Genomic DNA, 13,240 nt, shown 5'->3' on the forward strand with positions numbered 1-13,240 from the left:
CTGTGAGGGCATGTAAGGGTTTCGCCATCTTTGAATAGTCCTTGATAAATCTACGGTAATTACCTGTAAATCCTAAAAATGAGCGTACGTCGTGTACCCTACTGGGTACGGGCCACGTCTGGAGTGCTTCAATTTTACTAGGGTAAGTCTCCAGTCTCCACCCCCTCCTCGGAAATGATGTGGCCAAGGTATTTAACTCTTTTTAGGAGCAGTTGGCATTTGGAGGGTTTCACTTTTAGGCCGTAATCTTCAAGTCTCTGGAAAACTGCTTTCAATCTGTCAAGGTGTTCTTAAAAGGTATGAGAAAAGAAGATAATATCGTCAAGGTACACAAGACATTGTTGAAGGTTAAGGTCACCCATACACATCTCCATGAGTCGTTGAAAGGTTGCAGGGGCATTAGTTAGACCAAATGGCATGCGGTTACACTCATAAAAACCAAGGGTGTCGTAAATGCTGTTTTGTACTTCTCTTTCTCTTCACCTTCTATCTGCCAGTATCCACTTTTAAGATCTAGGGAGGAAAACCACTTAGCACCTGCCGGGGCATCCAGACTCTCTTCAATACGAGGTAGAGCGTATGCATCTTTAATTGTCTTGACATTCAATTTACGATAGTCTATACAAAATCGAAGGGTTCCGTCCTTCTTTCTCACTAAAACTACAGGGGATGCAAATGGGCTGCAGGAGGGTCGAATAATATCACCATCATCAATGTCCTTCAACAATTTCCGGACCTCCTGATAATTAGCTGGGGGTATTCGCCGGTGTCTCACCATAAAGGGGGTCGGGTCACTTAAGGGAATGGTGTGCTTCACTGCCGTCGCACAGCCTAGATTGTTTTCATTTTTAGAGATGACCGCTTCATGTTTCCGCAATAGTTTTTCTATCTCTTTAAGTTGTGGTGGGGTCAACAGGGATTAGTCAATGTAAAATTCGTCAAACGTTAATTCCTCACTTGAACAATGTATAACGTTGGCGTTCATACTTTGCGCCTTTCTCTCCCTTCCAGTACTTGACACTGGAACCTGCACTACATCTACCCTGTTGATTTGACACACTTTCTTATTTCCCTTCATGTAAACATCCTTCTTGGATATTTTGGTAACTTTTAAAGGGAAAGTCTTGACTCTTTGGAAGATATCGATAACACAGGGACTAATAATCTGTCCCGAAAGCGAGGCGTTTGGATCATATTCGGGAATTACATTAACTCCCCCTCCTTTAGGGGTCGTCGCCCTCGCCCTCCCTTTTACTAGAACTGATCTACCAGGTTGGATCTTGACACTGCTAGGGTGGTCGAGGTATACCCTCCAGCCACTCTCTTCTGTATGAACCTTCGACTGTAACTCTCTATAGGCTGTCTGCCACGCTGAGTGAATTACGTTATGTTGTAAAAATTGTACCTCAAGGCATTCTCTACATTTCTCCATACAGCGGGATATGATATTAGTCCCAAGAAGTATGGGCACACCTTGGTTGTAGGGTGTGTCAAGGACAATAAGGGCACAGGTTTCATACTTTTCATATCTAAGGGTCACATGGTCAGGGGAGGTTATTGTTACTCTCACGTAGCCTAGATATGCCACGCTATGTCCTCTGCCCCCTTTCAGGTCAATGAGGCCACGTAGGTCTCTTAAGGGCATGAAGGAGAGATATCTCTTATAGAATGAATTAGCTATCATGGTCACTTGGGATCCGGTGTCAATGAGGCTCTTGCAGTAGAACCCATTAATTATAGCCGCACTCTCTGATGCATCTCCCACAATCTCGTCTACAGGGGGTACTCCTGGGGGCAAGGTCGGTTTGGGCCACTTACTGCTCCCCGGGTAGAAGTGACCGTGGGGATTTTAAATTAACCTGGCTTGGGGTTCTGCAAAACGTGCTATGTGGCCGGACTGATTGCATCTAAAGCATCTGGTTGGGGGCACTGACGAGCCAGGTGCCCTACAACCCCACATTTAAAGCATTTCGGGGGCACCCTGTTCATCAATGGGGGTATATCATTTGACGCACGGGGTTTGGGGGATGAGTCCTCACTCTCCTTCCTGCCTGCTCTTTGGAGCTCCTCAAGTCAGGGACCACTGGGGACGGGGTTGCCGAATGCATTAGTACTCTCCCGGTTTAAGCATTTCTTTTGAGGTGTCTCCGATCAGCACACTCTTGTTCGGCCAAACGTGCCAGCCGAAGGAGGTCTCCAAAGTTTCTCGCCTCTTGGTAGTTGTGCCGAACGGCCCCCCTTACGTCATCGTCCACGAGCCCCTTCCGAAACACTACGCTAAGGGTCCGGTCCACCTCTTCTGCAGAGATCCCTCCTCTGTCTGTGGCCTTTATGACAAGATTTTCTAATCTACTTCCAAATACTGCAGTAGTTTCCCCTTTCTGCTGGTGTGTATTATAGGCCTGTGCTAGCAAGTCAGCCCCTGATTCCACAGTTCCATAAATCCACTCCAGCTTTCCAACTATTTCCTCGATACTTGAGTTTGGGCCTAAATGCCTAACTACCCTGGCCGCATGACCCCTCAGTGAATTCCTTACTGCATTCTTTATAACCTCCTTAGAGGGCACTTCTCGTTGCAGGAGACAAGAGATCTCGTACTCCCACATCTCAAAGTTGTCTACGCTTAATTTATTGATGGTCTCCCCAGCAAAAACCGAAATTCTTGGGGGTGGATGATGGTGGTCCCCATGGGTTGGCGAGCTGGGGGAACTGATCACTCTGAGAATAAGCTTAGGTTATCATCTATTTGCACTATATAACCTGCTAGCTTCAAGGCTTTGATCATGTCTTGTCGACACATCTCGCTCGAGGGGATTTGTATTGAAAGGCTGAAGGAAATTCCCTTGAAAAACTCATCCTTCGGAGCTGTCACTGCCTTTTCTGCTATCTCTGCAGACACGTACTCTCACAAGCCAACGCTAGGGTCACCATTAAACCTGAACGATTTTACTACTCTACCCATAAAATTCTTCAAATCTTCGAAGTCAATGTCCCGATAGATACCCTTAACAGTTACAACCAGAAAATGAGCACAACAAATAATATAGGGTTGCCAGATATTAGCACAGGATGAAATATATTTCTGCCTCCATTGGTACAGCTCCGGGTGATAAACTTTTAGTAAATATGAAATTTCCTTGTAAAAGAGTTCCAGGTTTTTACTAAACTAGAATATCCATTTGTAGAGCAAGCTCCAGGTATTCACTAAACTTCTATAAAACCTCCATGGGTAAATAGCGTCAAGTGTCCATTTAACTTCTAATTGATTTAATACTGATCCTCTACTCTATTACTGGTGAAGTTAGTCTAAGAAAATAATTATGATCTCGTGCCTAACCATTTCAAACTTAATCCTTCCCCTTTTCTCCTCTAACTATGACAAACTCGGCGTCAGTGTCTTTTCTTAATTTTCCCCCTACCATGCTACCCTATTCACTCCATCCCATAATAATAAGAATACATCCCTTAATAATAATGCATCCCATAATAATAGGAATGCATCCCATAATAAAAGTACAAGGCAACTCACACATGACCACCTTAAACCAATTAAACCCAAAAAGGTCGGTTCATTGATTATTATCAATGAACCGACCTTAGCCTTTGCCTCTACTTTCCCTCTCCGACTCTAGACCAGCTTGCCCTCCACTTCCTGGTATCCGAGGTCCAGTGACCAACCAGCTGTCAGTTAACACTTAATAAATAATTTACCAGACACATTACTTAATTTATGGTGTCCTTTGGTACATTTAAAATAATCATCTAACACCAAAACATTCCTATCTAACCACAAAAAAAGAGTTATGTAATTGTCTATTTAACCCACAGTTCTGAAAAGGGATAGACTCTTGGAGCCATTCATATATTCCTAGAAAATGGGACCACACAAAACAAGTACTTCGCTCTGGGTTGTAATTATTAACCCAGCATTCATTTGGCTGTCTTTGCAAGAATATTGTTTCCTTTGAAGTCAACAGAGAGAGGGCTTGCTGTAAATCTGCCTGTGAAATGTCGGAAAGATGGATGAAGTCTTTCATGGTTGAAATATTAGTATCTTGTAATATATGCCAACACTTTTTCATAAGTGCCTTAGCCCATTCTGTTGTATTTTTCATTGTGTCATTACGTTTGAGGAACTGGATTGCAGCTGTTATTGGTTTGTGTGTTTTGTTTAGTAATAAATGTTTTCTGAGATGTTCGTGGAAATTAAACCTACACATCTTTTTTGACATTTAACATGTCTTGCTATGATTTTAAATAATCATCTATCACCAAAACATTCTAATCTAACCAAAAAAAGAGTTATAAAATTGTCTTGTTAACCCACGGTTCTGAAAAGGGATAGACTCTTGGAGCCATTCATATATTCCTAGAAAATGGGACCACACAAAACAATTACTTAGCTTAAGAAAAAGACAGGTCGCACAGGGCCAACCGACCACTAACTGTTGCCATGTAGTAGTTAGCAATAAAAGTGAAAGTTAAGGGAACTCGTAAATCTACCAAATAAAGGTTATTCATTGTCAAATGAATAAAAACAAAAAGAACGAAAAGAAAATGAAAGAAAGTGATTTAATGGATAAAAACAAAAGTAGGAAAATAAAAGAAAATGATAACTATACATAACATTAACCAGGTTATGCTCTAGTTATATTTGTATAAGCGTAGAATCAGTTAATGGTCTTGGAAGAGTATTAACACTTTTACTTTTATCAGATGGGACACAAATAACTGGTCCATGAATATTTTTCTCTGAAATCCTCTTGGAAGATAAAATAATTTCATGAATGGTACTGTTGGTGTTATCAAATGTTTTTCCAAGAGATTTAAGTGGTCTAATACTTGAGGGATTGGCAAGACATGCAGGTTGTTGTCTTGAGATTGGAATGGCATATTGCCAGTTTTGAAGTTCACATCACAGCACTTACAAACCCACTGGTCAAAATTATGGTTGCTTTGTAATTGCTGGTATAAAAACTTATATTCACATGCAATAATCCCGTTCTTGTGCGAGTCAAATTTCAGCACCTGTTGTCGGAAGAGTAACCGATTACAGTTTATACATGTATATGAAGGAACATTTTGTAGAGATTTGTAGAATTTCTGGTATTTTCTATTTGATCTGTCAGGACAGTTTGGGATGGCATTGTGAATTGACGCATGCGGATCGACAAATGCTGATTCACTTGGAATATCTGCAGTTGAATAATGACAAGTTTTCTTTACCGAAAGAGCTTTTGCGCCATTACAAAAGACAAGGTTGTCCCACCTGTGATTTCCAAACTCATACAGAGATTATGTGATTGAGCTAATGCTAAAACAAATATTGCTTCACTGCTGACATTCGAACCAATCAAGTCACATTTTTCAAACCGAAAGTGTGGGTACAAGTTTTTCTCCACACAAGTACAATACACTGTTACATCACAAGCAAACCAATAGTCATTGATGTGGTTTATCACTCTAGAAAAGACATTATTCTATTGTTTACTTTGTACAATGCCGAACTTGTGACTGTTAAAATATCTCGTAAGTTGGGCACATGTGGGGTTGAACTATTTGGGAAGTTGAAAAATAGACATGGATATCTCGTTACATTGAATGAAAAAGCATCTGTTTTTATGAAATTATAATGACCATTATCTATCTCCCCACTGTACAATAGGCTGATATGATTCAGTTCGCTGCCAACAACAACAAATGCACCTGAAGGACGATATATCAAGAATCGTAGATTGTATAACTGTGCAACAATAGTAATTTCTACTTCTCCAGGCAAGGGGGGCATTTCGTTACCACTCTTCATGATCCAATATACTGATTTTTGTCCAATATTTGATGGATGTAATATACATGGTCACGAAGCTCTTCCCAATGTCTCCCAATGGACTCAACAGTAGCATCTCTTATTTGACCATGTCTATTTTCTGTTTCATTGAGAGCAAAACTGACAGCTCGAAAAAGCAATTAACATCCCCTAAAATGTTTATCACTTCACATACTAATGCAGCTGGTGGTCTGGGACTCTTGTTGACAAGTTCAGTATTATATCTTCCCCTTCTCCTTTTGTTCCTATGTTCAATGGTACTTTTTCTTTTCCCCATTTTATTATGTTCTGGTAAATCTGTTTCATCAAACTACAGCATTGGTTAGATTTATGATCACTGAGACCAAGGTGAATACAATGTTTCATAAGCATACGGATGTCACGGTTTGATAATTTCTTACAGAAAAATCCCTTGAATGAGAACTGTCAGCATCTCTCCAATATAGTTGAAGAGGATCACAACTTTTCTGAATGAAAGAAATGAGCAATGTTTCTCAAACATAGAAGTGAACAAAATGTCTGTTATACAATAAAAAGATCCAAAAAGTCCTGCTCAAACCAAATGACAAAAATCTCTTGATTCAAACAATACTGTAAGGACAAATCTTCTAAATCAAAGAAATGACAAAAATCTCTTGAATCCAAGAATTTACAAAAATCTCTTGAATCCAAGAAATGACAAAAATCTCCTGAATCCAAGAAATGACAAAAATCTCTCGAATCCAAGAAATGACAAAAATCTCTTGAATCCAACAATCTCTGTCTTGAATCCCCAAAATGATAAAAATCTCTTGAATCCAACAATCTTTTGAATCCAAGAAATGACAAAAATCTCTTGAATCCAACAATCTCTTGAATCCAAGAAATGACAAAAATCTCTTGAATCCAACAATCTCTTGAATTCAAGAAATGACAAAAATCTCTTGAATCCAAGAAATGACAAACAACTCTTGAATTCAAGAAATGACAAAAATATCTTGAATCCAACGATCTTTTGAATCCAAGAAATGACAAAAATCTCTTGAATCCAACAATCTCTTGAATTCAAGAAGTGACAAAAATCTCTTGAATCCAACAATCTCTTGAATTCAAGAAATGACAAAAATCTCTTGGATCCAAGAAATGACAAACACCTCTTGAATTCAAGAAATGACAAACACCTCTTGAATTCAAGAAATGACAAAAATATCTTGAATCCAACGATCTCTTGAATCCAAGATATGACATAAAATCTCTAAATCCAACAACCTCTTGAATCAAAGAAATTACAAAAATCTCTTGAATCCAAAAAATGACAAAAATCTCTTGAATCCAACAATCTAATCTCTTGAATCAAAGAAAAGACCAAAATCTCATGAATCCAACAATCTCTTGAATCAAAGAAATGACAGAAATCAAAACAATTTAGACAAATAAGGGGGAAAAACTTGTTAAGATATGTACAATATCTAAATATTTACACAAGTTTCTTGAAAATAATGTAAAATAGGTTGGGTTCACAGGAGTGGCAGAATATCTTATATCAACTTACAGAAATAACGGTAGCAACAGTCATCAAAAACTTTCAATACCCCCAATTATATTTAATGTTTAAGCAATGATGAGGTCACTAGCACTGTGCGTGAATTGTTTAGTCAACGTTATTCACCGTTGTGTTGCTTTCACTTAAATGCACAGCTTTAATCGGAAGAAAATGCACACTGCGTCATCGGACTGTACTATCCGACTGTATCGGTCGAACTTTTCATAGGATAAGCTCCGCCCACAAGTCACCAGTATTGGCTGAGGAGGCCAGCGCTAGCAGCAGTGGCGTAGGAAGGTACTTTTGAGTGGAGGGCTGAACACTGATGGCCGGCCTGGGGGAGGGGTCTAAGGGGAGGGGAATTTTTTGCATTTCCAGGTGGCCTCAGATGCAATTTGGTGCAATATAGCACACTTCAACACCCACTCCATTTTGTAAACTTAATTTTGTATTTTCACCTGGCCTTAGATGCAATGTGGTGCTCCAAATGAGATTTTTTATCTCATTTGGAAATGAAAAAGGGGTTTTCGGACTTGCGAAGCGGGGGGGGGGGGGCGGAATGATACTTCCGCCCCTCCACATTTTTCAGCCCCCCCCCCCGGTTCCTACGCCCTTGGCTAGCAGTGTAGTACTGTTCAACGAGTCAATAATTGCAGTTTAGCTGCACTCGTACTCTATGTACCCCTGTGCAGTAGTACTAATACACAGATGGTTCTAACATCGACAACGTGTAGGCTTCTGTCACTTTCAGTAAATATAAAGCCTAGCGCTACACCAAAATAGAGCCTGGGAACGAAAAGCATATACTCTGGTACTTACGTCAACTTTCTTCTCCCTATTTCAAAGTTATATTGATGGCCACAGGAAGGCGTTGGTTATGTACGGACTACGGTTCTAGTCACTTGTTCTTAACTTCATTCGTCTTTTATTTGTTAACTCCTTCCTTTCTGAAGGTCTCTCTACAAGTACTTGTCACACCCTAATATAAAAATATATATATAAATAAAGAAAAAATATTTCTACTGTAAAAAAATTATGTAAACATTAAAAAAAACCTAAATCTGTTCATATAAAATGTAAAGCCTATATATATGTTCTAAGCACAATATATAATATCAATTGCAATAGATACCAGTCGTACCCACATAAAAATGAACTTCTATTTCTCTGTCTTGGCATATTCATGAGATTTACAAAGTGAACATTATAATGATACTTTCTTACGAAAAAGTGAATGAACCATACTCAGAAACTGTCGTTCCCGATTCCACTTATGTATCAATTATTGCGTTAAACAATTAACTTTAGATGCCTTGTAGCAGGAGATAATGCTGACGAAACATTTACGTCACGTGACTCACGGTCAGTAATTAGACTACATCTTGAAGGCTGGGCATTGTATTCATGGCAGCTCACAGCAGTTATTGTTTCATCACTAGATAGGATTTCGGAAGTTGTATACTCCTTAAACAACGGTTAATCAATTGGAATAGTACCATCTATCGTAGAATTATGTTGTTTTCATTAGTTAACACGTTAGACATTTACAAGTAATTCGTTACTAAAACTCTAAATGGGTGGATTTCACATATTTGGCGTATAGACCCTTCAAGGTTACCTTTCCCATTGTTTTCGTTCGCTGGACAAGGGGCATTGATGATCCTCATGGGGGTGGGGTTGTTGCTGAAATGTTACACTGAAGCAGAAAACGACTGTAGGGACAAAGTTAACCTGATAATTGTGGGTTGGATCATGGAGCTATCGGTAATAGCTCCATGGTTGGATTTCATTCTTTTCTTTACCATACGGTAATGTTACCTCACGATGGATTTTGTTGTATACCATTGCATATTGGTGAAGTGTTTCCACCTTCAGGTATATTTCCGTATAACATTCTTCAAATTCCAATGTACATGCATTAGATTGCAAAACAAACCTATTCTATAAATTACATGACATACGTAACGTTTGTAAATATCAAGAATTTTACATGTAAATATAAAAAACACTGACATACTCTGGACAATTTTATAGGATTATCCTGTAAATTTTCATTTGAGGGAAAAATACTACCATTTTTGGTAAACCACTTGCTGTACAGAAAACGTCTGTAAAAATTACAGACTTTTACATGTAAATATAGAAAACCGGCTTTTTCTTTAAAAATCGACAGGTATTAACTGTAAATTTCCTTTTTTTTAACAGTGTTAATTATAACAAGATGTTTTGATTAACCTTTATTGCATCCTTCCGCCAGTTTGGCAGGTAGTGTATGTTAGAAAGTATTGAACTCACATTATGATGATATTGTTTACGTTAGAGAGATAGTTCATACTTAAGATGAGTGGCTATGATTCCATACATAGTCAGGAGCGGCGGAACAGGAAAATTATTGGGGGGGGGGGGGCTAATGTGTGGAGACTATCTAAGCGGAGCTCCACCATCAGTTGGCGCGAAGCGTACAAGAAAATGTTGGGTATTTCACACCTCCAGATGGCCGGAAACGGAATGTATATTCGATGGTGTTTTAAGAGTAGCTGTTACTCGAAGTGTACTCGCAAAGACGTTTTTGAGGGTAGTAAGGGGATGTTGGAGAACTGGCTGAACTGAGGCAAGTCATTGGCCTAAGACGAAGTTGTGTTGCGCTTACCGGTACTCACACTCACTGCTTCCATTTTTCACGGGGCGCGAAGACGCGGTTGTGGTGACAATGTGGTCTATAGCCAGGGGACGGGCCGAGGTTCCCCCAGCATTTACTAATATTATTGCACCTATAATAGTATACGTGTGCATCGGACAGATCGACAAGTATGAATTGAAAAAATGGGCAGATGCACGTTTCGGAGCCTTGGTAAATATTGGGGGGGGGGGGCTTATCATGCATTTGCCCCCTCAACTTTTTCATTGGGGGCTGAGCCCCCCAAGCCCCCCCCCCCCGGTTCCGCCGCCACTGTACATAGTACTATAATAGTAAATTCAATTGAGGTGATTCATTCGAAATTTTTCAAACACATTGTTTAACTTACAGCGTGTAAAATAGAAAATGAAACCGACTTCAATCAGTTTATAAATTGTTTGGATTTTTCCGGCAAAGGAAATTCAAGTGCGAGGAGTATCATACATTATAACAGGATGTTTGGATTAACCTTCATTGTATCCTTCCACCAATTAAGCAAGTTGTGTATGTTAGACAGTATTGAACTCACATTATGATGATATTGTTTACGTTAGAAATATATCGCGTGAGTAAGCTATAACTGTTTAGGGACAAACTCTAAGGACAAACTCTATTCCGGGTTTGCGCTCTTTACTAAAGCATATGCTACAATATGACATAAACAATGTAGCATGACTTCAACTGTAAAGCTGTGTGCTGAAAGCCATAGTAGTTATTATACCACGGAACCGTTTTGAAATTCGGTTTATGAGAAAATTGGATCAGGCGAATTGAAGTGTACGTACATACTAAGTTACTTATGACTATATATAAATAGGCCCAGTAATAATTATATATCAGCTCAATCCAAATAGGGCATCGTTGTGCATACTATATGTTTACATATTCACTTTTGTTCTGCAGGTAAATAATGGCGCAGCAACCTGCAGAAGGTAAGAGACATTCAGTCAAAGATAAAATCAAATTGGACTACATATTTATTGTTTTTCTGTCCTTGCATCAAAGAGGGGGTTGGGGTTTGGTGGGTGTGGGGGGCTTGATCAGATATACATTTTAAGACATAACTGAACGTGCAGCAAGACAGGCAGGGGTTGTGTATACATTCCTTTGTTCAGGTACGCAGTTAATAATCGTGTATGCTCAGCGGACTGCAGTTTAAAAATTACTTTCGGAACGTACATTAAATGTAGTCATTTACAATGCAGTAGCCATAACACAATTGTAGTACGCCATTCATTACTTGTACTCAATCTCGAGTACAATCTGCACCTGTGTACTGGAGTATTTGTTTAAACCTTACTTGATGAATCAAGTGGACACAACCTTACTACGACCGTTTAGACCAGATATTTTAAACCATAGCCGTCAAAAGCACCGCCAAAACTTTTCAAATATTCTAGTCTTTTGCTGCAGAGAGAAAGCATCATAAGCCGTGCATTTTAAAACTAATTTTAAGGGGTCCTACTCGACATTCGACTTGCAAGGGTGTGTTTAGTTAGTAGAGGCAGAGGAGTACCGACACGCGCGACAAACTCAATGGGACTTCATTGTGTGTTTTCTCCCACATGAAGTTAAACGTGAAAATCTCCAAATGCTAATAACTCCGCAACCGAAATCAGAATTTATGCATAATTGGCATTAATGTGTTGGTAGATAGCAGGTACATTTTGATATGTGATCAAGTTGATATTAAGCAAATTTATTAGGGGGCGGGGCTTAAGTTGATTTTCACTAAAATAGCTTGTAAACGCGGTAACTGAACAACGACAAGTTGGATTGAAGTCATACTTGGTACAGAGATGCGCCATAGTGAGTAGATGAACTTTTTTATTTTGGTGCTCATATCAAGAATATTAATGAGGCCACAGGGTCAAATGTAAACGCTTTCAGAATTGAATCATACTTTGTGTGAAGGTGTTGGTAGATAGCGGGTACATGGTAATACAATGTGAAATTATGCGCATTTATTAGGTGTTAGGGCTTGAGATGATTTTTGCTATAAAGAGCTTGTCAACATGGTAAGTTAATATATTTAGTAGGTCCATGGTCAGTGAAAGAACCTTGCTGATCAATTTAATCATCTCAATCGGCAAGGAATCACAATAAGCCCACTGGCTTTCTGGTTTTCGTAGCCAATGGCTACTATTTTCCCCTTCTGTACAGTCTGTACACCACTGTCATGAACTGTGTTGTGGCGGGATTGCAATATTGCGACTCCTCGTTATAAACGTACAGCGCCCCATGTATGTATATACTACAGTGTTCTTATCTTGCTCCAATAATCTTTACTGCGAAAAGTTAAGTGGTTCATTTACATCTTTGATTGTGTTGGCCTAGAAGTTGGCAATCATGCATAACAAGAAATCATACATTAGGCCAGTTCCCCAAAATCTATGAAATAATCGGCATCGGCCGATTGTCAGAGGAATAAATCGGTAATGGGTAAATCCGGTTGTCATATAATCGGTCGAACACTATTTGCTTTACTTTGCATGCTTGAACAAGAATACCTGCAGGCAGTTAAGGACCAGGTTGCAAAGCAAATTACCATTGCCTCTCATCGTGACACCTTGTCCCATGCGTCTACTACTATAGAAGTACTTAAAGTTGCTGAAGCTGAACAGGTAATTTTCAATGTGTGTATTGATACTCTCAACACACTACAACGAATTCTCCAAGGTCCACAGCATCAAATTTAAAAGAAACACATTTTTAAAATTGAAAGTGCGCCACTAATTTGCACTTGTACCAATTAATAACAGATGTTTATGTTAACTTGTAATTAACTGATTTATCTCTGGTGTTTATTAATCTACGTTTGTCCGCTAACTGTTCACACCCGCTGAATTCCATAGTAACAGAATATATTACAATGGAGACCCAATCAACCCGTTTAAACTAAAATACAGTAATTAGTTAATATAATTAAACACTCAAGGATGTGAAATGTTTCAAGATAACATAATATTTTATTGTAATGAAAATGTAAAGAAGGGGGTGGTGTCATTTAATTGGAAGAAACGATACATTTTGGAAAGCATTACCAATTTAGGAATATTTACAAATACAAAGAAAGCAAAATGTTACATTTCGAAGAAATCCACCAGAAATTAAGTCACACTCAAACCAGTATTTTAAGGATGTATTTGATAATTCAGGAGACTATCGGTAAATGTCACTTTAAGTTATTTAATTGGGTTATGAAGTGGTGAGT

At 38.9% G+C, this 13,240-nt stretch overlaps 1 protein-coding gene across 2 annotated transcripts in view; it reads left to right on the top strand.

Moving 5' to 3' along the window:
• Positions 1–13,240, top strand: part of LOC139983426 (uncharacterized) — a 67,217-nt gene that overhangs the window by 30,038 nt on the left and 23,939 nt on the right. Inside the window, exons 1-3 of one of the 2 annotated variants that reach the window (XM_071996973.1) lie at positions 10,668–10,803; positions 10,930–10,958; positions 12,532–12,650. In XM_071996973.1, the coding sequence (XP_071853074.1) occupies positions 10,937–10,958; positions 12,532–12,650 (141 nt within the window). In that variant the 5' untranslated portion in view covers positions 10,668–10,803; positions 10,930–10,936. Of the gene's footprint in view, positions 1–10,667; positions 10,804–10,929; positions 10,959–12,531; positions 12,651–13,240 lie in introns of those variants that run through there. The other variant, XM_071996972.1, reaches the window with a different exon arrangement.

This window comes from Apostichopus japonicus, chromosome 16, assembly GCF_037975245.1.
Source record: "Apostichopus japonicus isolate 1M-3 chromosome 16, ASM3797524v1, whole genome shotgun sequence".
Lineage (NCBI taxonomy): Eukaryota > Metazoa > Echinodermata > Holothuroidea > Aspidochirotida > Stichopodidae > Apostichopus > Apostichopus japonicus.